This window comes from Strigops habroptila, chromosome 1 (genome assembly GCF_004027225.2).
Source record: "Strigops habroptila isolate Jane chromosome 1, bStrHab1.2.pri, whole genome shotgun sequence".
In the NCBI taxonomy this organism is placed as follows: domain Eukaryota; kingdom Metazoa; phylum Chordata; class Aves; order Psittaciformes; family Psittacidae; genus Strigops; species Strigops habroptila.
Genome location: NC_044277.2, coordinates 68,050,470 through 68,076,944, shown reverse-complemented (window position 1 = coordinate 68,076,944; position 26,475 = coordinate 68,050,470). Strand labels below are relative to the sequence as shown.

General features: G+C 37.9%; 1 protein-coding gene across 5 annotated transcripts in view; it reads left to right on the top strand.

Annotated features, from left to right (window-relative positions):
* FHOD3 (formin homology 2 domain containing 3) overlaps nucleotides 1-26,475 on the top strand; it is a 373,735-nt gene that overhangs the window by 325,060 nt on the left and 22,200 nt on the right. For 3 of the 5 annotated variants that reach the window (XM_030499299.2, XM_030499280.2, XM_030499318.2), the window contains 6 exons: nucleotides 4,571-4,690; nucleotides 5,169-5,330; nucleotides 15,579-15,769; nucleotides 17,994-18,186; nucleotides 23,298-23,321; nucleotides 25,948-26,119. In XM_030499299.2, the coding sequence (XP_030355159.1) occupies nucleotides 4,571-4,690; nucleotides 5,169-5,330; nucleotides 15,579-15,769; nucleotides 17,994-18,186; nucleotides 23,298-23,321; nucleotides 25,948-26,119 (862 nt within the window). The remainder of the gene's footprint in view (nucleotides 1-4,570; nucleotides 4,691-5,168; nucleotides 5,331-15,578; nucleotides 15,770-17,993; nucleotides 18,187-23,297; nucleotides 23,322-25,947; nucleotides 26,120-26,475) is intronic. The other 2 variants (XM_030499287.2, XM_030499310.2) reach the window with 1 other exon arrangement.

The window sequence follows — 26,475 nt, the reverse complement described above, 5'->3', positions numbered from 1 at the left end:
TGAACGATGAATCCCAGATAAAAATTTCAAAATGACAATGTATAACCTTGGTGCATAGCTGAAAGAGAATGAAACTGTAGGCAATTTCAGCTACTTGCTGATTTTCACAAGCTCTTTCAGGAATCTAGCACAGGAACCTCATCTGGCTGCACTTCTGGTGCATAGAGAATGCATAGCCCATGCACTCTCTTCAAGCAACTCTTTCCTGTATATATTAATATTGTTTGTGTGTCTATGCACATATGTTTATATTAAAAACTCAGTATAAATTTGTATGATATGGATTCTGAGAGGTGGGACATGCTTCTGAAAATGCCTGATGTTTACCTAGTCATTGTTATTTAATAAGTTATACAACAGTGGACTGATTTGCAGGCAATACTGTCAAGATTACTCAACCTCTGCTTAATTTTCTTAGATTTTAGGAAACGCAATCACATTAATATTCCAGATTTTTTAATTGTGACATTTTAGTCTTAGACATTTATATTTCTGCCTTGTCAAACTTAAAATATTTGTATCTAGTCTGAATGCTTTTTTTGTCATTAGGATATTTTTTTACAGTTGGTTGTTTTGGGATTTTTGGGGGGATTTTTTTTTTTTTTATTCTGCTACAGCTATTTATTCTGCTTTGAAGTTACCACAAGGCTGATGTGTTCCTTTCATGTAAGCTGAGTTAGCTGTAGTTGTTAATCTATGTGTATACCTAGGGTATCTAGCTTCCTCCCAATTGAAAATAACATTTGAAGCACTGCTAAAAGCTAAAGAAATTGAGTTTTCCTGTTGCTCATCCTATAATGTTTATGCCACAAAGTTAATGAATTGCCAGCTAAAATCCATGTAGAATGGATGCTAGTATAAAATGTCTCAAATACTTCAATTGCTCAAAGAAGCAATAGCTGGAGCGAAGATAGGACCAGTATTTTTATCCCTGTTGAAAGGTAGATAAGCCAAAGTACAGGAATTACCGTAAAATGGCACGAGAAATACCATATGATAACTCTGATAAAATAAGAGGAGCATGTGATAAGAAGCCTAGCAGACAAGCATAGATAGGACAGACAGTTTGGGTTTTAGTTTAGTGAAGAGGAAGATAGGGTCAGACATCAGAGGTAAGATAGAGAGCGAGCGCAGTTGCGTGTCTCCAGTAACAAAAGGTTAAAGTCAGAGTTTAAATTCCAGGTAACCAATAAACATAAGCATTATTTAGACTGAGATAAGGTACCATCAGCATATTCAATTAAAAAATGAAGTAGTTTGCATTAGCGATTATCATAATAAGAGTCCCAAGACCTGCTAACTTTTTCTGTTCTTTAAACTATGTTTTTGCAGAAGATCCATCTGCAAATGGGCAAACTCTTCATTAACCTTAGGTGCCAAATCACTCAGCTTCACAGTTTTTTGTCATTTTTTCATCCAGCATCTGCTTGATTTTTTTAAAATCTATTTTAAAATTAGGAAAACTCAAAACAGTTCAGAATGCATTCATATTATTTATTGAGTCATACATGTATTTTAGGTAAGAATTTATTGAACCTTACTGTTATTTCTGTGAAGTTGGAAATTTTAGATGGACAACAGCATGAAATGCTTGAGTTGTTGGTGTCAGGCTGGGGTTCTTATTTAGGAGATTCTTGCTCATCATCCAAGAGCAGAGTTTTGCCTAAGTCGGTCTTAGCTCCATCTCTGTCAACCTGGAAGAAAACCAGCATGAAATTGTTCAAGAAAAGGGTCAAGTGAGATATTGTTCATGTCTGTAGAAAAACTTTCTATGCATAATGGAGTCATATTTCTTGGATTGAATTTAATTAACTAAAGCAAGTCAGAGTACATTTGCAGCCTCAGACTGTGAGGGGTTGAACTGAATGGATGCTCATTCTTTGGTCTTTTCAGAAAATAAAAAAGAAAACTCTTTTCCAATGATCTATTTTATAATGTGTATACTGTTTTAAAACGTTGGGTGTACCTAAGGTACTGTATACCTACTGAAGGTTGTCAGTGGCACAATAGTTGTTCTCACTATAGGCATAGGCACAAAGAGCTTCAATTTTAAATCTTCATTTTCAGACTTTCAATTGCTTTGAAAAATTACACTGTGTTACTACTGTTCTTTGTATTGAACTATTTATGATGCAGATCATGTCAAATTTCATTATCTCAAAGGGAATTTAAAGGTCTTAGAAAGAGGAATAGAATCTTCTGTTATCCTAGACCATTTTTTTTTTTTTTTCTTAAGGTCACTCTGGGCAAATATATCCTTATTACTGACAACTTTAAAGGATCATAAATGAATATAAGCAAATGTAGAACTCAGAAAAGTAGAAACTGTAAAGAAAAAGACTTGCTTCAGTTTCTCTTCTGGGCAGAAACATTACTCCTGACTCTAGTCTTCCTGGGGACAGTGTGCTAGAGAAATAAGTGTTCAAAAAGGTTGTACTTTTGGGTGATGCTTGAACTGTCTAAAAATTTTTTAAAGTGCATCAGAGCTTTTTAAGTTTTACGGTATTATCCTGATACTTTCTGTTGTTTAAAAAGGGTATGATAATTTATGCAGCCCAGACGCAGTTAAATACAAATATGGCAAGTTACATTTTGGTCATCTCAAAGTTCCCATCCCAACCAAGTTTTTATCCCTCCCAGAAAAGTATGACATGAAGTTCTATAGGTGTAGTAAGCTGAACTTAATACTGGTGTAGCAGGTTGCTAAAAGTGCATATGCCAGATCAGCTGTGCAGAACGTGTGCTACATCCTTCCTGTCCCAGGACCATTGGATTCATTGCACACAGATAGTTGAGTTCATTTGTGCACGTGCATCAAACATTTATCAGGTATTATCAGATGTCTTGCAGCCAGAAATTATGGACCAATCCTCAAATTTTATTCAAGTGTAATTTTCAGGTGAAAAATAAATATGTGGTAAATAAGGATACATGATATCTAAGGATATGTGGTAGCTCTGCATTATGTATCCACCCTCTTTATGTAGAAGATGAGTTTTATAGGAAGCAAGAATAGGTATTTCATCTGATTATACACTGGTTTGTGTTAGATTTTAGTGCTACAATAAAATAAAAAACAAAGACAAATTATGTGTACTATATGCAACATAGTCTAAGCTTGTATAACTTGCATGTAAATAGCTAAATGAAGGAATACAGCATGGCCTGCTTTGGAAGCCTTCTATGTTACCTTTTTATTCACCTTCAGAATATTTTAAATTAACCTTTTAAGAATGATTTTTTTAACAGGCTGCAAATTGATACAAGTAAAATAGTTCAAAAACCTGTGTTCAAAGCAGATGCAGAACAGTTTGATTCAATGCCATGATGCAGCAAAACAACTAAATCAACCCTGACTTTAAATCAATTCAAAGAAATATGTGCAATAGTTTATCTATTTTAGTTTTAACTTGGTAAAGTCTTGGATTATTTAGTACCTCTCCTCTAATGTATCAATTACTTTGCTCACTATGCCATCTCTTAATTTGTCTCGAATTCGATGTATTTCTTTTTCTTTTCAAGGGATGAATTGTTCTTTAGTGACTAGAAATGTATCTTTCCTTTATCTTTGTACTCTTATTTATGGTAAAATAGCACTACACTTGTTGAATGACCCACTGTATTTCTCTAAGAAAGTGAAGTTCTCAGCTATTTTACCTCTTGGTCTAAAATAACTGCTTAATTTTGGCTTCTTGGCTCATAAAGAGTGTAATAATTTGGGAAAAGAATGCTGCTCACAGATGCTTAGGATGGTATTTGGAGATAGAAACAATGTGAACTGTTACTGTGCATGCAAAATAAATAACCCTGGGCCTCACACAAAGACATAGAAATAAACTCCATCAACTCAATTACCCTCGCTCTCTTCCTTTGAACTCTCTGGTGTGTAGTGCGCTTCCCGAGGTAATGGAACAGAATTTATGTTTTCAAGCCTTATCAGTTTACATACCTATACTCAGATAACGTGTGTGAATGGAAGATGCATTAAGTTCAAAGATTAAAATGAGAACACTTGTAAAGCTTGATGTTTGCAGTGGTGGGTTGGGATTTTTTCAGTTTTAAGGTCACACAAGCACAAAACCACATCTAAAACTCAGAGGTGGCCATCGCTGGAAGAAAGTTCTAAGGTCAGGCTACAAATGTCAAGTCAGCCAGGGTTCTAACTTTTTCTAATAGTTTTTCAAAGATTAGAAACTATATTTATAAGAAGCTTTTTTATCAGTTGGGGCAGGGGCACGTTCATGCATGAAACTCCAATGCAGCAGCCCCTTCTGATTTTCTCTCCTGTTTAGAATCACAGAATAATCCCCAGGACAAGTAAGGCAATTGCATACATAAAAAACAACATTAGGAAACTATTTTATGTTTGGGGTTTTTTTTATTTTCTGTCCTTGCATGTGATGTATTAGCTGGAACATGGAAGAAAGCCAGCACACATGGCCAGTTTGCACTCTGCAAGATGCCAGTTCAGGAACTTTTTGCAGTAATTAATCTAAACCATAGAATTAAAAACTTAAAGCAGCTATAGCCAACTGCAGCCTTCACTTTCTTGTTTCAATTCTCACGGCAGGAAGTTGCAGAACCACTTCTAGACCTGAAAGAAGGAATGGACCAACTGGAGCACAATAAAACTTTGGGATTTATCCTTTCTACTCTACTAGCCATTGGCAACTTTTTGAATGGAACCAACGTAAGTGTGATATCCCAGCATTTTACCTGCATCTTTTTCCTTCAGAAAAATAGAAGTCAAAACCATTATGACAGTTGCAACCCAGTATTTATTTTTAACCAGAGAAATAATTTAGAAAACAGAACCTATTTTGTCTTTTTATTGGATGTCAGCATGCTCTTTGCCTCTTTTTGCATAACCTGAAGGAAATGTGGCTCTAGGCACTCTTCAGATATAACTCCCTTGAGTTTAATCTTGATGCTTTCTTTCTAATTGTGAGAACTGTGTCATGCATCATTCCACTGCAGATGGACTAATTTTAGGCCTACTCTTCAACAACTTAAAAATATGTAAAAGCAGTAAGTTCCTTCTCCTGCAGGATTCTTCCTCTTCTTCCTTCCCCTCTGCCCCTATTTGGTAATCCTTTTTGTCTGCTAATCTGCATGGGAAGGAGTAAACATTTGTCTCTTTAATTTCTTCCCTTGTTTCGCCCTTACAGGCCAAAGCTTTTGAGTTGAGCTACCTCGAGAAGGTTCCAGAAGTCAAGGACACAGTGCACAAGCAGTCCCTCCTGCACCATGTCTGCACTATGGTGGTGGAAAAGTTCCCAGACAGTACTGATCTTTATTCAGAGATCGGGGCCATTACTAGGTCAGCCAAGGTATGTCTAGTGGGTAAATATATATATGTTTTTTAAAAAAACTCTTTAAAGTGAAATATTTAAGATTTTATTTTAATCTTTGATTTTTGGTCACAGCACTTTTTATGCATGTGGATTCATTGTGTTGTTCCCACTGAATTTCAGATGCCAGCACACTCTCTTCTGAACTTTATCTCTGTCTGTTAGGTGGTTTCCTCATCAATACACTAATAGGCAGCCCTGTTATGACAGCCCTTTTAATATTATATACATTATTAATAATATATATAACTATTAGGAACCATTTTCAGGTTAAAACTTTATTTGTTCAGTATCTTCAAATTTATTTATTCTGTAGTTTGACGGGATCTTTTTTTTAAGGCAGATGCCGATTGTATTTTAAGTGGAAGGAATGAGCTTTTTTGTTAATAAAATTGTTTCCAGAATTAAAGTGTCCTTGAAATATTTTAACTCATTTTCTGTCCTCCTCCTAACAATAATTTCTATGAGTAGGAGTTAGGGAAGATAAATAGAAATAAAGGAAACTTGTGGCAGCACCTGTTTTTAAGAAGTGGCAATCCCTTGCCTAATGCAAAGGTCTGGTCAATGGCTCAGCTTGGTATGCAGATTATTTATTACTGCTGCTAGCACCTTGTTTGGCTATTGGGGGAAAAGGAGGAACAACATGATCCTGAATAATACAATCTTTTTTAAAAACGCAAAACTCAAATCTTATTTTGGCTCCTTGCACAGTTCTTATGACAATGAATTCATAATCTAATTTTGTCTGCTGTTGAATTTGCCAGTTTCAGGATTTACTGTCTGAATATATTGAACAGTCAAAACTTTGGTTTTTATCTCTCTGTTTCATAGAATAACTTAGGCTGGAAAGGACCTCTGAAGGTCATCTAGTCCATCATGCTGTGCAGTGCAAGATGAAATAAAACCAGGCTGCTCAGATCTGTATCTAAGTCTCCAATAATCCTTCTACTTTTTTTTTTTTTTTGAGACCATTTCCACACTTTTTCTCCATCTTACTCTTTAGAATAGGTTAAACAATAGCAAACACAGTATTCCAGCCTCTCCTTATAAATGTTATATGCTTACTATATTGTCCTGTTCTGCTTGTGAGATGTCCTGAGGGTTTTTTTGTGGTTTTTGACTGTTGCTATCCTTTTGACACCAGTTGTCTTTGGGCAGTTCACAAGGACATCCAGGCAGCCTGCTGAGCTGATCGAGCAATTCGGAACTCAACCCAATGCACAACGAAGTCCAGTACTGCCTGCAGCATGCACTTCATTGTGATCTGCAGTAACGAACATGATCTGCTGAAGCAGATTTACTGCTTATCTCTCAGTCCCCTAATAATCTTAAATCAGGACTAATCTAAATAATTTCCTGCCATCTGTACATTTTACCCTGTCAGTGTGCTTCCTTGTTTTCCAGATAATTTTGAATTATAAAGTACAAACAATAAGACACCTGCTGTTAACCCTGTCATCAGATGAGAATCAATATGTATTCCTTCCTTTCTTTTGCTCTCTTAACCTCATACTTCATAGGTGGCCTTACATGAGGCTCTTGTAAAGATTTTGGAAGTGTAATTTTCTTTACTTGCTCTTACCTGTCCACTATTTTATAAGCATATTCCGAATCTAGTGATTGATGTATTTAATTTCCTGTTATTCATCCAGGTTACCAGGTATAATGATACAGCTTGGAGCTCTTCAGTCTCCTGAATCAACCTTGGTGCTTTTGTAAAGATAGATGAAACTTTGCTATCCTCTGATCCTTAAAGTTACTAAGTGTAATGAAAGCATACTCACTTAGCCAGTGGCTCAATTTCTTTATGTAATTTGCTGCCAGAATTCTTGTCTTCTGCTAGTTTAGTGCTTTGTAAGATATCCTCCTCCAACACATTTGTTTCTACTATCAGGTCTTCAACCTTTCTATTAGTTCACTTTTATTAAAAAATAAAATATAGAAAAATAAAAGCAGGTACCAGAATAGGTTTCTCCCCAACATCCTTCCTTCCCTTCCATATATTTTGTCGTCTTCAGTTTTTATCATCCCCAGTGATGCAGGACCTCCTACATATTTTCTTCTTTTTTTTTGGATACCATAAAGGAATTTGTGGCTTTTGTTTTGTATCCTTAGATATTTGCTCTTTGGATTCCATCTCTGTTCTCCTAATTTTCCTCTTGCACAGCCTCTGTTTAGGCTCTGGTTTATTGCCTCCACTGAGGTTGGTTTCTCATGTTTGGAAGGTTTTGGGTTTGGGTTTTTTTCCCCTTTGAGTGATTCTTCATCTCTTAACATTTAGGTATATTGGTTTCTACTTTTCTGCTTCTTCTCTTTGTTAAGAAGTTATTTCCCTTCATTTTTAGATTGGGACCAAGTTAATCACTAAAATTAAAATTACCATAAAAGAGAAGATCCTTTGTTTTCCAAAATCCTCACCACTGCGCATGGTGTACTCTCACGTGAATCTCGTATTTTTCAGTCTCAGAAAGTGGAGGAAAGCTCAACCTAATGCTGTCACGTATAAAAAATTTTTAGGTCTAAGAACGTGCAAGATTGAGCACAGTCTTTCAGTCTGTGGTTTGCTGATCTAGTGGCCCTGCCCAAAGCAGATGAAATTCTGAAAAGGCCAGACAAAATCACATTAAGAGAAATTATAGCCTTAACCTTCCCCTTGATGCCCAAGGTCTCCCTCCTTGGGATGTTCCTGCATGTGTTATACCACTGATGAATTACTGTAACAAACTCTATTCCCACTTGATCTTAACTGCCACAAATCAAAGAGTTAGGACATGGAAGCCATCCAAGCTGCCCTATTCAAGGGAATGTTCACAGACAAGGCAAAATCTTGGTTTAGGAAAGCTGACAGGAAAGGAGAAGTAATATTTCACTGTGGATTAGGCTGTATTTTGAGCTCCATTTTGTCTACAAACATCTTTCAGAAACCACAAAGGCTAAACAGTTTCCATCCTTTAGATAAATAGAGATGCCCCTTCCCCTGAGATGCGCATCATATGAGAAATTCCTCAGCCTTATTTCATGAAAAAAAAAAAATAAAAATAAACAGGCTGCCTCATCAGAAAGGAGTTAGAAAGACCAGAAACAAAATGGTATAGTTATTGCAAAATTTGTGGGTTTTGTTGAAGGACCAAAGTCATAAATGGCAAAAAAAAAAAGCAGACACATGTGAAAAAATTGCCAGGAAATAGAATTCTAGATAAATAGAAGTGTTCATATTTCAAGTTGTTTTTTCACTGGAGCTGTACCAGAACTGATGTACCTAATACTGAAGCAGACCCCAGATTTCTGCAGGTATTGTTCCTAGAAGTTTCCTTACCAGTAGAGCAAGGGGTTGCATCAGCACTAGTATCTTCTCTGTTAGTTAATAAAAGACATGTTCTTATAAAAAATGTTCATCTTCTCTCTCAACCCCATAGGTATTTTCCCCATGCATCTGAAGCTGACCAGCTCCATAGAGTAAACTAGCAATTGTCTTTTTCTCAACCTAATTTTCATTTACTTACAAGATACCAAACTTCTGGCTGGTTTTTAACCCCTGCAGCAGGACACTTTGATTATTTGCAGATACTAGGCAGAGGAGATACTAGGCTAGCTTTTGAAAGTAAGCAATAGGAAATGTTAACAATGCAGGTGAGGGGGCAAGGATTACGGGTAGGAGAGAACTTAGGACCAGACTAAGATGTACAAAGGGGAGAAGGAAGACTGCAGCTGCTCTCCAAGGGGCTTGGCAGTGAGGCATGGGTAGCAAGGAGGTGTCTGAAACAGAAGTGCCCTTCTGGCATGCTGTAGTTTCTGCTTGATACACTGGAAGTCAGAAAAGGAGGGAAGATCATGCTGCCTCCTGTGCTGCTTCAGTGGGGTTTCTCTTGTCTTACTTCACAGGAAGTATTTGTGTGCAATTATCATTCAAGTATGCTTTCCCTATGTTTTTTCAAACAAAAATTAATGCTGAAAGTCAAATTATTTTCCATGGAAAAAAGGGGTGGGGGGGTGCAAGTTTCTTACAGTTATATCATTTCTTGTGGCACCAGCTGTAAGGACTGTTACAGCTGCACCAGTTCCTGGCACTGGCTAGCAGGAACAGAGATGAAGACAGAGCAGGATGAGGCAGATCCTCCTAGTTGCAGGGCAGACTGGGGTGAGGGGAAAGAGCTTCACTGGCAAATGAGACTTCAAGGCTTTGCCTGAAAGAGGCAAATTTTAGCACATGTGCCTGGCAGCACTGTGGTGTTTCAGTAACGTTCCAGGTGAAATGACTGGAAGTAGTGTTGAAGGTGCCATAACACCATCTGAAGGGATCTATATCACGACTTACTGGTATGACTCCTCTTCATCCCAGATTGTGGGAACTGTCATAAAGCATCTGCAGAAAGATCCCATATTAGTACGTTTGTTGTAGATTGTTTAAGGAACTAAAATGCAGTGGAAATGTGTATATAATTGGATAGACTCATCAGGTCACACCTCAGTAAGCACCTCTGTCCTTCAGTTTTTAATTAGTGTATTGATGCAGGTATTCTCATTTCCAAAATTATTTTGGCAGGATGCCACCTCTTACCCTAGAATTAGAAATGTCTGGACAGAACCTGCTTTATATTTTGCTTGCTTTTGAGAGCTGGCATCTACTTCACTTAAAATGTGTGACCCACAGTGTGCAAGTCGGAGTAACATTGGTCTTGGGATGCTTCACTGAGTGTCACAACACTTAAGCCAGTGTGGAAGTACTGGAGGAGACAGTGTTTTGAACGTACGCCACAGAAGGTCGCTGTACTCAGATGACAGTGTGTTTGCAAGGAGCAATTCTCAGAATTTCCTTTGGCTTTGAACCAACTCAGGAAAAGAGGAAGATTTTGTGTTCCCTGCCAGAACACATCCCTGTAATAATGTGAGAATGAACAGTCTGACCTTACATTATAAACAGTTCAGACTAAGCTGTGGTCTGCTGCAGAAACTATCTTGAACTTTGAGGAGAGAAAGATTTTGTCTGTGATTAAGTATATCTTTCTATGACATGTGATAAAATACTTGTCATTTTATTGTGAATCTAAAGCAACTTCTGCCATTGTGAAAACATCAGTCTTCTATTTAATGCACCTTGTGGGCAGGATGAAAATGCAGACATCCAGGTCTTAGAAAATATCTGGATTTGACATGTTCACCCCTAAAAGAAACAAGTTGTAGCAGTAAACAGTGAATATAGTATCAGGCAATGGAAAACTTATACAAGGATACCAAGGCTACAGCTACAAGTTATTCACTGGCCTTCAGAACAAAACTTTGGATAATTTAAAATGATTTTGGAAAGAAGTGTTTTTTAAGTAGAAACCTTAACTTCACCAGTTTTCTTTCATTTATTTGTGTTGGGGTTTTTTACTTCCATCCAGTTGTAACACTTTTTAAACTGTTCAAGGGCTGAATGTAAATACAGGAGGCAGGAAACATGAGTATAATCAGGTGCAGCATCTTTGACTTTAGGACAGTTTTGTACTCTGTAGTGGAGCTTAGCCGAGAGACTAGACGAGATCTAGTATGTAAAGCATATTCCAGCTAAGGGAATGCTGAAGAAAAATGACCTGTTATCTCACAGCAGCTACAGTTGTTTGCTGTGTATAGCCATGCATACCTGGAATTGTATATGCTACTCTAAGGAATGTATAGCAAAAGGCTTGAGACAATGCATTTAATTCCCAATGTCACTTCAAAGCAGCCCTTCCTCTTCCCCCAGCAAATAATGAGTCCAGTTCTTATGTTGCCAGGAGATATTTGTGGCCACACAGAGAAATAACATCCCAGCTCGAAGCCAAGAAAGACTCTCTGATACGTGTCCTACCTGAATGACAGGAACATGGTCTCATATTTAATGAATTAGAAAGTTTTAAAGTTGTATACGCAGCTGTGATATTGGATGTATGGCATGGAGTTGAACTTGAAATAAGCAGACCTTTTAAAGGAGTGGTGTTCATGGAATCTAAATGGTCAGGGAAGTAAACGCTGAGCTATTTGATGGTGGTGGTAGGTTTTGAGTCAGGTAAAAACTAGCCTTAACAGAAGGCATTTGGGCAGTGTGTGTATCATGCAATATTGAATTCTCAGCCCAATGAAGTGAAAAATTTGGTAGAATTCTTTTTTGTGGTGTTGTTTATGGCAGAGTCATCTGTTACTATGGTAGCAAGCAATAAATAATGACATAAAGGGATTAAAATGAGCACTGGCATTGCTGGCATGTGATTGGAAGGTTTGTTCTTGGTCTGAGTGTCATTTGTGCAAAATATGGTGGTGCATTAAATTGAAAAGTAGAGGTTTTTCCGTATTATTTTTAAAGTTGCTCATTAGTAATTTATGGCAATAGTGTCCTGAAGGAGGCTGACCCTGATCCTATTTGGATAGACTGTCTTTGGCTACTCCACTCCGATGCAGCAGTGTCTGCAAAGGCACTTCCCAGAAGACCGAAGAGTGGGCCTAGAAAGAGATCTCACAGATAAATAACAAAGAGTTCTGAATATTTTACAGCTAGTGTGATAGCTGTATGGAGAGGAACCTGGCAGGAGAAAGGAGGAACACATCAAATACATCCCAGGAGCATTTAGAAAGTTGCTTTTTCTAAATCGGTTTACAAATGAAAATAAACATTACATAGTGTCTGAAAGAAAAGACGTTTTTATTTTGTGTAACAACCTAAGAGTACTTATTCTTTTGCCTGAGGAGAAAGATTTATTTTTAAAGTTGTAGAAGAAGGTAACAGTAAGCAGGACCAGCAAGCTGCATGTATTTTGTACATATATGTACTGAGGAGGAAAAAGAAGAATGTATGTTTCCACCTTCCTCCAAACCCTGGGACCCAACACAGTATCTGTACGTTGCTATCCAGTGCTTCTTTTACTCAGTGGAGTATTGTCATAAAATAACGTCACAGCAGTTCTTGTCCGAGCACCTCCTATGCTGAGGTCTCCAGGAGCCACAATTCATCTGAAATCCATGTTAGTCCCAGCATGACCTTCCAGCTGCAGGCAAGAATTGGTGCATTTTTCCTTCCAAGACAGAATGAAAACAAAATGGAATCATGTCTTTCTACTGTTTTGCATCATGAATTCTTTTAGTAAAATGTTGGAAATAAGCACATAAATAAAAATGTGCAATCCATGCACCCTTGGGAATGCTGTGTGGACTGGCAGGGAGTTAGTATGGTATTATAAATGCCTTTTCATGTTTCCTTTATATATGTTAGATATAATAATTGTCATTATTGCTCCACACAAGTTCTTCTTCTCCTTATCACAGGAACACGTAGTTGAGGTATCATTTATCATCATTGTTACTGTTATATTTGTATATAACACATTCAGTGTTGGAAGACATCCTAAATAGAACAACAATACCAGCAAAAATAACTTATAAAAGAAAAAAAATTAAATTATGAGGCTATTGCAGAACAATGTGACTGCTTTTACACCTGGATCCTGTGTACAAGTGTCCACAATTGCAGGAGAGTCCAGTTAGAAGATCAGTGGCCGGTTAGTGCATCTTCGGCTTTAATGTGCTAAGAGGTTTATGGCTAATTTCTTATCTGAGCATCAGCACTGAAGAGAAAAAGGAGATGGAAGAGGAAACATGAGGGCAAGGTATGTAAATTAAGGAGACAGAAGATACAGTGAGGGTGACTGTGCTTGCCACATTACACTGCTTCCCACTGGATAGCATCACATTAGTGATATTGCTGTTGTGAGAAAAAGGGAGAGAAGCTTGCTTTCTGTGGTTTGAAATGTCATGCAGGTAGTACTCAAGCTGCAAACTATCAAATACTTTGATATATTTGGTAGGAGAGTCCAAATATTTTTAACTTCAGAGTTTTCCTTTTGAGCCAATTGAGCCTGAACATTGGAAAATCTCACTTCTGCAAGATTTAGTAGGAAAAATCTTGTCAGCAGGCTGATAAATGCTAGTCTTTTTGTTTGGTTGCTTGGGGTTTTTTAGAAAGATTTGAAGGCTTAGCTTTGTTACGTGATGCTCTGTTGGGGGCACCTTGGATAGAGGGCAGGGATGTCGTATAGTACATCCCGTGTGAAGAAGCTTCACTTAACTCCTTGCATGTAAGACCTAGAACAGACTGAAATGCAGGAGATTCTGTGTCTACCTGCAAAATTTGCAATGGTGAAATAGCACTTCAGGAAATACAGGTGGGGTATCTGGTTGTCTCTGAAAAAAATTGATTTTTAATACTTCACATGTGGGGAATGCACAGGTACATTATCCTACATTGGATTTCCTGCTTTAATCCTTCCAGGAGTTAACAACTTCTGCTCAAGCACAGCCACATGTGCTACACAGAAGTTTATTCCAGGGTAGCTCAGGTGGCATCCTTCGTGCTGCAATGTCCTTAGGGCTTCCCCAGAGATCTGAATTTTTGTTTGATCTCAAAACATTCCTGTGCATCCCTTAGCTCGACCTGCCACCTCCAGTCCTTACTGGAACTGCCCATTCTTGGGAATTCTCTGGCTCTTAGAAGATTCCAAGAAGCAGGGAATTTTCCATATCTTTTACCTGCAGATATGTTGTTTTCCAACGATGTCTCTTAAACTTAACAGGTTTTTAATAGATTAAAATCCATTTTCTTTTCAGTGAATGCTTTATGAAAGCTGTCATAAAATATCAGAAAATTAGATTTCTCTGCTGTAGGGGTTGAGAGACTTCCCAAACCAGGTTGGGTAATTCTTACTATTTAAGACCTAGAAATAGCTCCTCTTGGCTCTTTTTTCTTACTAGGAATGCTAGTATTTTTCCCCATGTGTGTTTTATATGTGTGTATATATATACCATCTGTAGACCAGCAATGTGTTTATCATCAACAGTGAAAATACTGACCTGGGAAACACCATATGCATTGATATGGATATAAGGAAAACAAAAGCCCCACAGCTGCTCCGCCTGCAGGGCTTTTCTGAATAGCAGAACGGATCAAAGGATGTTTTTATTTCCTTGTGAAGAGGAAAAATTCGTCACTTTATAAATCACAGCAAAAACAAATCAAATCAATACCAGGAGCTTTTTAATAATAATAATGCATTTCTTATGGCTATCCTCAGTATAGGTCTCAGCAGTGGATGCTGCACACAGCTAAAAAGAGTGAAATAAAACCTGTTTCTGACACTGGTTTTCATTTAGCATAAAGGAATTAGCTGGAGTACCAGACTGTAACATCCCAAACACTGACGTGTTTAGAGTCTGTGAGCTAAATCTGTATTTTATAGCTTGAGTTCATCTGAACTGTGAAGTGGTATTGTAAAATAAATTTTTCCTTTCCTCAGAATTCAAGAACATGTTGAATAGTTTTACTTCATCTGTTGTGTGCTGTCGCTGGGTCACTAATGCACTCTGTCTAGTTGTTAGCAGCGCATCCTGAAAGTCTTCTGTAGACCATTGCAACTTGAACACCTTTTTTGATTTATGAATAAAGGAGAAGCTGTCTCTCACCTTCTGTGGAATGTGTTGGCTTCTGTCCTGATGAATATTACTGTCGGATGCAGTCATTCATTTTAACTGTGTTGAGAGGCTTTCAAAGCCATTATATGATCTTGCTATAAGCCAGCAAATTCGTACTGTATATCAAGGGATGAAAGTTAGTGCTGAGGTCACTAAATAACACTTACTTTCAATAGAGCTTTAAAAAATTCTGGCCTGTGAATTTTGTGATTAGAAGTAGATCATCTATTAACAAGTCAGTGCATGGCTAGGGAAGACATCCAAGTGCTTCCTAAATTGGAGAAGTGTTGGCTGGGTGCAACAGTGAGCAATAAACAGGGTATAAAAAGCCATGAGTAGTAGAGAAAAGGACAAAGAAAAAAAGAAAGTATTTGTATTACCTCAGAAATAACTGAGTCGTGCAGTTGCTTGGTGTAGGCATGAAGTTGTTAGCAAGGGAAAAAACACATCACAGTGTTTTCTTGTCCCTTCCATAAGTGTTAGGCCTTCAAGACTAAAACCAAATATATTTATATATGGGTGTTTCTTTGTTTTCAGTTTTTCTTACTAACTTTTCACATTTAGACAAGTGCAACAGAGAAAGCTATTTCTTAATTATTTAGTAGTAGTAATTACTAACATGAATTAATGTTGTGCTGCCACTACGTTGACCCTTTCTTATACATACATTGCATTGTACAGATATCCAAGGATATTACGAGTGTTTTTGCTTAAACCGTTACATTTTCTTTCCTTTTCTTTATTTTTCAGGTTGACTTTGAACAACTCCAGGAAAACTTGTGTCAGATGGAAAGGCGGTGCAAAGCATCATGGGATCACCTGAAGGCTATAGCAAAGCATGAAATGAAGCCAACTCTAAAGCAAAAAATGTCCGAGTTCCTTAAAGACTGTGCAGAAAGAATCATAATCCTGAAGATTGTTCATAGAAGAATAATTAACAGGTACAGAATTAGATTGGTAACAGCAATATCTTGATAATAAATAACTTGCTGAAATTTTAAATGATGACATCATAAATGTATTTTTGTATGTGTTTAATCCACATTACAGCAAGTAATGTTACCAGGATGTATGTGTACTTTGTTATAGACACCATTTAGGAAAGATCCCGCTCCAGAAGGTTTCTGTATTTCTTATGAAATGAAGCAATGGTCCAGAGAGTCATTTTTTCCCAAGGTGTGATAACCGACTCTTTTAACTCCTAGTGCCCAGAAGCTAGGAGCCTTATGGTTAAGTTGCTATATTTTCTGACATTCCCTGAATATTTTTAAGAGGGGTTTGGCTTACTGTCTGATAAACAAAAACAGGCTGTAGCAAAAAAAATTCCAGTTATAATGACAAATTTGTCATATGCAGAACTTGAAATGAGTCTTGTATAATGAGTTTTTCTATATGCAGCAGCAATCCTATTTGCAACATCTACAACTATGTGTTTTACACCTACACAGCAGAAGATTCCTCTCCTTAGAACTTGCTCTTGGGTTTAATTTCATCCAGTGGAGTTAACAGTAATTGTAGTGCTTTTAAATGTAGATACTCATGATACTTTTGCAGTACACCTGGGCTTTTTATTTTCAGATTCACAAATATAGCTTAAGTCATCTGAGTAATTTATCTCTGTACCTGCTCATTAATGAAATTTTGAGAGATTTTCCAACTTCTGAATAATTTCTAAAATGCTATGGTCAAAATTAAGATCTAGGTACCAGATGATCCCAAATTTCACAGAATGACAGTTTCATTAGGGTTGGAAGGGACCTCTGAAGATCATCTAGTTCAACCCCCCTGCTAATGCAGGTTCACTTGGAGCAGGTTACACAGGAATGTGTCCAGGTGGGTTTTGAATGTCTCCAGAGAGGGAGACTCCACAATCTCCCTGGGCAGTCTATTCCAGTGCTCTGCCACCCTCAATGTAAAGAACTTCTTCCACATATTCAGATGGAACTTCTGTGTTTCAGCTTGTGCCCGTTGCCTCTTATCCTGCTGCTGGGCACCACTGAAAAGAGTCTGGCCCCACCTTCTTGACACCCACCCTTAACATATTTGTATGCAAATATGCTCTCAGTCATCTCCTCTCTAGGCCCTGCTCAGCCTTTCCTCATAAGAGGGATGCTCCAGTCCCCTAATCCTCCTCATAGCCTTCCACTGGACCCTCTCCAGTAGTTCCTTGTCTGACTAAAACTGGGAAGCCCAGAACTGGACACAGTTGGACAAATTAGTGGATATACACTTGAGAAGTTGATTCAGCTCTTCTTTTTGTTTTCATAATGACTTAGTTTTCATGCCATAAGTAAGCAGAAATCCCAACTGCAGTGGAAGGGAAATGAATTCTTTTCCAGTTTTCTGGAACTGGATAAACACAACCAGTTTTCTGTTGTGTTTATCATATGCATTGTACAAATAGGAAAAAAAGTTAACTTTTTCCTATTATGTCCTAAAGCTACTACTGTAGTTCTCAAAAACTGTGTCCATCAACTTGCATCTTTCTAGGACTGGGAAGACTTTTTGTCATCAGGGATGTAGATGCAGTTAAAAGGAATTCCCATACATTTTTAAACATTCAGTGCACTATTGTAAATCATGCAATATAGAAGCAGTAGTAAAAGTGGCAAATAGTGCGAAAGCTCTGAATTCCACAGAAGCAGTAAAACTGTGAATTGAGAGTATTCCAAACTAAAGTACTTGGTAGATAATATAATTTTATGGTCAGTTTTGTGAACCAGAAATTCCTTCCTTCTTCTGTTTGCTAGCCTGTAAATCTGCATTCTTCTTGTCTAGACTTTCCCCAACATCCTAACAGCCTCTTTGAAGTTGCTTAATACAAATAAATCGAATTGAAACTTAATATTTTTTCTATAACTGAAATTAAATTGGTCATTCACACGCCAAATTAGTCATGTAAAGTAGATGGAGTTCCATAAACATCTTATCTCCTGCATCAGCCTGGGAAAGTAGACTGGGATGAAGTTATCATAGGCTAGACTTTCATGGTTTTAATTATAAAACATGCCAGTGTTATGCAAAGCATCCATGAAAATTCTGTAGCACAAAAGAAATGATGGGAGCTAATAAAGTAATAAATGATTCACTGATTATTTATTTATTTTCCAGAAACCATCAGTAAAGATTTTTTCCCTCTGCATTTATGAACTCATTGTTTTCCAGGTTTCACTCATTTTTGTTATTTATGGGCCATCCTCCCTATGCAATACGTGAAGTCAACATCAATAAGTTCTGCAAAATTATCAGCGAATTTGCTCTGGAATACCGTACCACCAGGGAACGAGTTCTGCAGCAAAAACAGAAACGAGCAAACCACAGGGAAAGAAACAAGACCAGAGGGAAAATGATAACAGATGTAAGTGGCAAAATATATCTCCCACAGCACAGATTTTTAAAACTTTCTTTCACTGAATGTCATATATGAAGTGTTATTTTTCTTTTATTCTTAAGAGGTTCTGCTACTGTAAATAATGAACCCTGCTCTCTTAGAAGTCAAAATTTTCAAGCCCTTGACTGTGTACATTTTTTGCTTCATATCAATTTATAGAATGAGAGCAAATTGAAATTAAGCATCCATAAAGTGCATCTCTGTGTGTTGCACAGACAGTAGCCAAAATATCTAAAAGGCACCAGGAGCTTTGTGTACCTGATCAGAAGGAAGGTGAAAAAAAAAAATAAAAAGCATTTAAATTATGAACTGTTGTGGCCATTTAAGTGGTTACAACTGAATTTAAATGAATTTTTTTCTCCACTTTCAAATATTCTAATATAATCCTTAATCTTAGTGTTTTATCTATTTTTGTGTGTGTGTGTGTGTGTATATATGTGCGCGCACACACATTGCAATTTTCTTCTTAACTTTAAAGCACAGAACAGCCAATTTTATGGGAACAGACTACTTTGGGGTTCTGAAATAACGGACAAATTTATGTTCACAGTGGATATTACCTTGCGAACTTTTTTGTTTGCAAGTATGTTTGCATGCTGATAGAATAAATTAAAATAAGATCAGTTTTCTCAGCATAGTAAACTTTAAAATGCCCTTCATTTTTTTTAATCTTTTTTTTTTTTTTAAATTATTGTAGTTTGACTCAATCCCAATAAAGTTTTAAGAAGTGCCAGTACTTAATAAAAGTTTCCAGCTGTCTCAAAATCCAAATCTGGAGTCTCAATTAGATGCGAGTGGTTCATTGCACATGAAGCTACCCCTGCCTTTGGCATGAAAAGCTCTACACTGATTACAGTTTTATGGCTCAGGCTGTGTGGGTCAAAAAAATATATATGTGTTGAAACTGATATAAATTGAGATTGTATTTAAGTCATTGGCTCACAATCATTTGTAGACCTTTCCTGGAAATATCCTCTTTAAATTTGGAAATCTGCCTCATCTAGAGAAAATATTAAACCTGTATTATTATCTCAAAAGATTTTCCTTTTGGTTTAGCCTCAGGTTAAGGAAGAGGCTCTGATTTTATGTGAAGGGTCTAATATAGTCATGCAAGTTTTCAAAACTACTAGTGGGGAACTGAGATAACTTTCTTCGGTTATTTCTTGGTTTTCCTGACATATTCTAGAGGAGCTAAATATAGCATTAACCAAAGAGATAGGTAAATTAAAATTTTCATTTCCTCAGAGATCTTCAATACTTCTTATAAGTTTAAACAATACTGAGAAGGAGTTACAGTTTTCCTACCATATGATATAGTGTTTCTGTACTACTTGTCCAGAAGAACTGGTTGTAGTAGGACAGAAAGCTTCTCTATGTCCTGTTGCTGCAGGAAATGCGAAGGGAAAAGGAAATCTGATCACCAGCAGCTGGGTTCAGGAAGCAGGGAGAAGGGAACCTTTCAGGCCATAAGAAGGCTCAGGGTTGACAGCTTAGTCAGTTAGGAGCAAAGCCAGCAAAAGTGGCTGTATTCTGAAAATGTAAGAAGGAGACAGCTAGGCCTTCCCCAGGAAAAAATACTATCAGAAGAAGTTGTCTTGTTCAGCTCAAGATAATGTTGAGACTTGAAAAGAATTAAGTGCCATCTGAAAGACAGTGTTCCACCTAAAAATATCTTGCAGGTCCCCAGAAAGGGAGCATTTTTTGCCTAACACTAATTTATAGTTTTGAAATGGTCCTATTAGCTTAAAAACGAAAAGTCCACTGAAGTTAAAAAAAAAAAACAAAAAACAAACAAAACCAAAGCAAACAAACAAACAAAAACATATAAAACAAAACAAAACCTACATTCTTTTAAACACCCCTCATGGAGATGTTCTTCAAGGGAGCTATTCATGTGGCCATATGGTTATTTCGGGACTTCCTAAGTCTCTTTAACTGTAGCCCAGTAGTATGGTCTCGTTTACAGTTCATGTGATTGCAGTGCATGGTAAAACAGAATTAAAATTGCATCAGACTATTTGTCACAGCTTCTTTTGTGAACTTCAAAGTTACATCTACCTCAAAACAAGTTTCCAAGTCAGCAGGATTGAAGATATTTATGTGAGAAGAATGATGATAAAGGGGAGTTTTATTGTCGTTTTGTGTTGGCTATGGTTTGTATCTGGTCTTGATTTTCTTACTGTTTTATATTTGAAGGCATTGGAAAGGGAAGATGTATCAGTAACTGACACTGTGTTCAACTAGTTATAAAACACTGGTAGAAGAAACTTTCGATCTTGAGATTGGAATGAAACTTAGTAGAAAGTAGTTCTAATAAGAAGCTGTCCTGTGGAATTTTTATTTCTGCTTTTGGTGACTTAGAAGGATTGTGTGGTTATTTGATATTTATGTCCCTGTCCTTTAGAAAGTTTCGTCAGGATCTCATTTTTATCACCTTATAGTACATTGCTTTTAGGCAGAAGAAGAGGGATTTTAGCAAAAATCAGAAAGGAATAAGCCAGAACCATGCCAGTTCTTAACAAGAAGGCACATATCACCTAAACCTTGGTCCCCCCTGCAGAGTTGGAAGGCAGAGGGGTGCTGGCTTTTTGTGTGGAGAGAGTCTGCTGGCTCCATGCGTGGAGAGCTTGCATCAGCTTTAGCAACTGCTCACATGGAGTAGGGTTGAGAAAGATGATGGGAATATTTCTAGTCTTTCTTTCACCCTTTGACCACAGAGATCTTTATGTCCGTATGTTCTTTAATAGCTGAAGTGGACTGAGCACTGACAGTTTAAATCTTAGTGAATGTTGTCTGCAAAAGCGAGAAAGATAGGGGAAATTAAGGGGAAAAAACAGAAGAATGAGTTGCCACAGTTTCACAGGGAAAATTGTCTCTGCAACTTTGTGTCTGGCTTTAGCCAATGATAGCATTCACTTCAGGCACACTAAAAACAACAAGCAAGCAAAACAAGGAAAAATCCAATTATAAATATAAGTCTGAGCTTTTTAATGAATTTTAATAATAGTAGGTAATATAAGCATCTGTATCCCAGATTTATGAAACTCTGCTTTTTACAATACTTTAGAGTTTAAATTCCAAAATTGCTGTGTAATATAAATAATATTTTGAAACAGCAAATCCACCGCATAGAAATGTTAGCCTAAACGAAAAACAAGATGGAAGGAGGAAGATCTCAGATTGTCCTGCAATATCCAATTTTGGATGACAGAAGAATCAAGCTGCCTTTTTTTCTTAGAATTAACATCTTGTGCCTGCAAGTATTCGCTATAGCAATATGCTTTCAGTAACTTTGGTAATATTACAAACAGAGTGGAGTACGTTGCCCTAAAGTAAGTCCGCAGCAAATCACTTTTAGCTCAATTAAATGGGCAGGAAGGCCAGCAGATGGGACGTTCTCTGTACAAATCTAGCTTGATATAAAGTACTAATATAATACACTTTTATTTGGAGCACACTCTTCGAAATGTGCATACTCTGCTGTTTCACCTTTCCCTAAGTGCCTTTTGCATATTGTTTAGCTTAATTTGCTCTCCTCCTGCCTTTTATTTATTAGATTGACGTACATATGGATTAGAGTACAAGCATGTTCTTGCTTTCCATTATTCTCCTGTCTGTTTCTTGTTCATGCCAAAAAGTGAACAGTGGCCTTCTTCAGAAGAATTGCTTTACAGTGTGACATCCTGCCATCTGGGAAAAAAACAAATGGATCTTTTTAATGTAAGGGGAACATACCTGCCTAGGTCCCTCTGCAAAACATCAGCCCATGTTTCCGTTAGTGCCACTGTGTCCAAAGAAAAATAAGCATCTCACTCTTTGAATAAAACATACCCTTAAAAAGTAATGTTAATGTACTGTTCAGCACTCTCACAGCTAATCTTCTTATGGAGATTGTGCTGAAACTAAAACTGAGGGCCAAAGTAAATCAGGCTTTCATTTTTAATGATGAATGTTTCTGGAACAGAATGTATCGAGCCCAGACAGAAATCATAGCTGAGATGGAGATAAGGTCAAAAATATGTATTAGTAATACTGGGGAGGGGAATAGAATTGGTGGAATGTTTCTTCTAAAAAAACAAACAAAAGCCACAAATAAAAAATGCATCAAATTTCTGGCCTATGTTTGTACTTCATAAGCAATGAAACTGAAAATTATAGAAACAAGGAGCCCAGATACTTGGGAAACTGTGTTTTACTTTGGGAACCTTCCATGTGGGGCATCTTATAACCCAGTGAAGAATTCCCCAGGCGTTTGGGAACACAGCTCTAAATAGCTTGCTAATTCCCTGTAAATCCCCAAATTTAAGAGCACTCCATATGCCACAATATTTTGATATGCCCATTGCATTTAATGTAGTGTAACTGTCAAGATAGTTTTACACGCCTGCTGTCACAGAGGGTGAAAACCCTGAATGACAAAGGATAATTGCACCTCTCTAATTTCCAGGATCTGATATTGGGCAGCTACTGAAGAACTTTAATCATTTATTCAAAGACTACTCAGCATTTGATTTGAGTGCTCTGTTAAACTGGAAGTTGAAAAGCCCTGTCTTAAAATGGAATTAGAAGAAGTACTTAAGTGTAGGAGAAAGGAATTGCCGAGAAGCTGACCTCTGCACTGGGAGAAAGAGCAGCCAAGACCTCCCTGTGCTGAACAGAGCTGGAAAAAGGAGACTGAGTCTTTCCTAGTGCTCTCAGTTTCCACAGGGCAAATAGTGGGCAAGCAACCTCATGACTCAAGGGAAAGAAATAGGATGGACTAGGGATAGTTTCAGTTCATCATTTCTCTATAGGATGGGTTAGGGGCAATTTCAGTTCATCACTTCTCTAAGAAAAATTAGCGATTTTTTATCTGCCCTACTGACAGTCACAGTCTGTTCTACATACAATTAACTACAAAAAAAACCAAGCTGTTTGTCTAGGAATTAATTCCTTATATAATTTGTATTTTTATGTCCTCTTACAATTGCATAAACACTACCATGGTTACCTCTTACTCTGTTGTGGTTTGACCATACTGTCTTTCCTAAATCTTCCTATTTGTCCTTCTCCACCCTGTCCTTTGTTTCCGGTGGCAGACCGATGAAGAAGAAGATGCTGAGGTATGGTTCTCTGAAAAAGCATGTCATTTCCATGTCCCCTGTGTGCTGTGACATCTAATTTCTAACACAGATAATATGGACTGCTCAACTCCATCTGTTCCACTGCAACTAGGAACCATGACATTTTTCTCATAGCTTTTCGGCTCAATCATAAGAATGCATTTTTACAGCCAGCTTTAACCGTAAGCATACCTGTTCTAAATAAGGATATCCTGCTCTGAGGCCTTAATAATTTTAAGTTTCCTCATTTCTTTTCCTTAATGTCTGTTTACAAAACTGCAAAGGATCCCCACTACCCAAAACATCAGTGATCTGAATGTTATGGGGATCATCAGTTATCTTGGGCTATGGATTACCATGATAATTTCATACTAATCATTAAGCTGTGGAACTCAAAATGGTGTTATTTTATAAAGTTTTCAAAAGCCTCAGGATATCGGGATGCAAAGCAAATTGTAATGGTTCTCCTTGCTGTATGAATTGCAAATAAGATATTTCAGTCACCATAGAGGTGAGGCATGGAGTGGTTCATGTCTTTATTGCCAAGCATTCCTGGAGGTGATGTTGAAAATGAATAAAGAAGTGAATAAATAACTGAAGAACCATAATGTGCTAGCTATATTCATAATAAAACAATTTATTGGTTTGAGGAGCATCTACTATGCAATGCATTTTTGTTCATCATTAGAGCTTTCTTCAATTTGCCAAACATAAACAATGTGGCTTAATGCTCACTGTTTCATAATGGCAGTCATTTGCTCAAGAGGCTGGGGTTTGGGCATTAATCTACAGCAACATCTGAAAATTAAGGAAGTGAAATAAAAGGGCTGGCTATAGAGCTTCTCCCCCAGTGATGATTTGAGCTGTATAGCTTGGGGCACAGAAAGAAAATTGCATGAATTAGCCTGTTTATGCCAATGTATAACTAACCTGTGTGAACAGTAACCAACAGTTACCTGAAGGCTTTATCCTTTGGGTTTTTTTTCCTGAGATGGTATGGACTAGCTTTACAACCCATCATGTAAACCAGAGTATTCTTAACGCAAAAATGGCTTGCACTTTCATACAAGTTTCTCTCTAATGTTTTTCTACTTTCTAATTTCACATGTGAAATTCTAGCACTTGCCTACTTTCCACATGAAAATGTTGCAAGCTAATATTTTAAGAGGAAAACAAACTTCTCACTATCAACGAATAAATCTCACCCTGGTATATTTATCTCAGTGCCTTGTAGGGATTATTGTTTTGCTGCTCAGTTAACTTGCTGTCCTACCCGGAAAAGTCATTATGTTAAAATAGAATCACCATGTCATCAATTTCCAGATAAAGTAATTTCAATTTGCAGCTTTGACAACCCCGGGGACTTAATCAAAGCTATGAATATAGGGCCTAGTCTTTTCTTCCAGTTTACCATTCTCAGACAAAAAGGCTCTGCAGGTTTTCATCCTTTAACCTGACCATCAAGAGAATAATTAATGTTGTTTGTTATGCAAAGAAAGAATAGAATGCAGCACACCTTCCTTCATCTGTGCTGAATTGGCCAGAGTAAGAAAGATTAAAAAAAAAAGAAAACATATTTCAGTTTCTGATGCTGAACTGATATGACTGAGAATACAAAAGGGTATTATTATCCATTGATGCCTGTTTGCTGTTGACAGAGAAGGTGTTTTCTGCAGCCAGGACTGTATTTTAAACATGCTTCAGCCTTTCTTGTAGCTAAGAGCAGTGGAGCAACTACGAACATCACAGCCCTTTATAGTCTGAGGCTGGGAAGGGAGAGCGACGCAGGAGTGCAAGCTCTTCTCCTTAGAAAGTATCTGTTTCTGCTGTTTTCATCCGTTTCTACATGCCTGCTGTCAGTAAGCAGTGGAGCTGCTGCATCCAGGCACTATGCATGCCCAGCTAATGTAGCTGCTGTTGTTCACGTAGTCGTGGTGACAGTGGAATCACGGGGGGGGCTGGGGAAGCAGAGGGCAGATTCCTAAATCTCTTGTAAGGTTTTGTTTGTTCTTCTAACTGCTGACTGCAATTTTTGTGTGTTGGCCATGAAATAATTTGGCTGGGTGTTTTGCAACTAGGGATTTTTTCAGCGTTACTGATAATGTATTCTAAGGTTACTTGTAGATATTTGTGTTTTAGAACAGTTTGAGAATTTTCTGTGCAGCAGCGCAGAGAAACAAGAGGAAAAGGTGTCTCTTCCTAGACCACTCTCCCCATTTTGCCTTGTTACTGAAAAGTGATTGTACAGAAAAAAGTAATTTCTTGTTTGTGTCAGGTCTCATGCTGTTCCCCTCAGTGTCATACCTGACCTCAGATTGGGTCCAGCCTGGGTCAAAGGTTTCAAAGCAAGTCCTTGCTTTGTACCTTACACTGTCAGAAGGTCAAAATTCTAAAGCCTAAGCCAATACATCTGTTTTTCCTCTGATTGTATCTGCTCCCTGCTGTCACCTTGTTTCCAGTTTATCCCTGCTTAGGGTGCATGCCCTGGGAGAGGAGCAACTGTTTTGGGAATAGCTGCACTCCAAGCCCAGGAGGACACTTTTCACCTTGCAATTCACAATTGCATCTCTGGCCTATTCTCCATGCTGTTTTCTGTTAAAACAACAAACCTGTTTTCCTCCCTCAGTCCGGCAAGTTCTCCAGCAGCTCACCCCCCTGCCAGAGCCAGCCCCAGGGGCTGCAGTACGCTGAAGACGCTGCAGAGCATGAGAACATGAAGGCTGTGCTGAAGACCTCCTCCATCGGTGGGGAAAGCACCACAACACTTGGGGTCCGCACTCGAAGCCGGGCCAGCCGAGGTAAGTGCCAGGAGTTTCCTTTGGCCACAGTTCCCATGGCATGGTAGCCACACAGTGGCTGAAATGCAGGTCGTGGCCACCTTGCATAGCACTCGCAGCAGAAATGATTGATGGGGAAGGAGAATACGCCAGTGGTGTTCCCATGGTGAAGTGGTGATATGGGGGTTGGAGATGTAAAAGGATTTGCCTGAAGTTTTAACATGTGTATCACAGCCCAAGTGGTGCCTGGGGACATTAGGATTCCAAGCCTGAAGAAATTCCCACTTGTCGCCCCACTGTGAACATGGCTGCCAACTAACATCCCTATTTTCACTCTTGTTCTCATCATGAAAGCAAACTGGGGCATCCGAGAATCC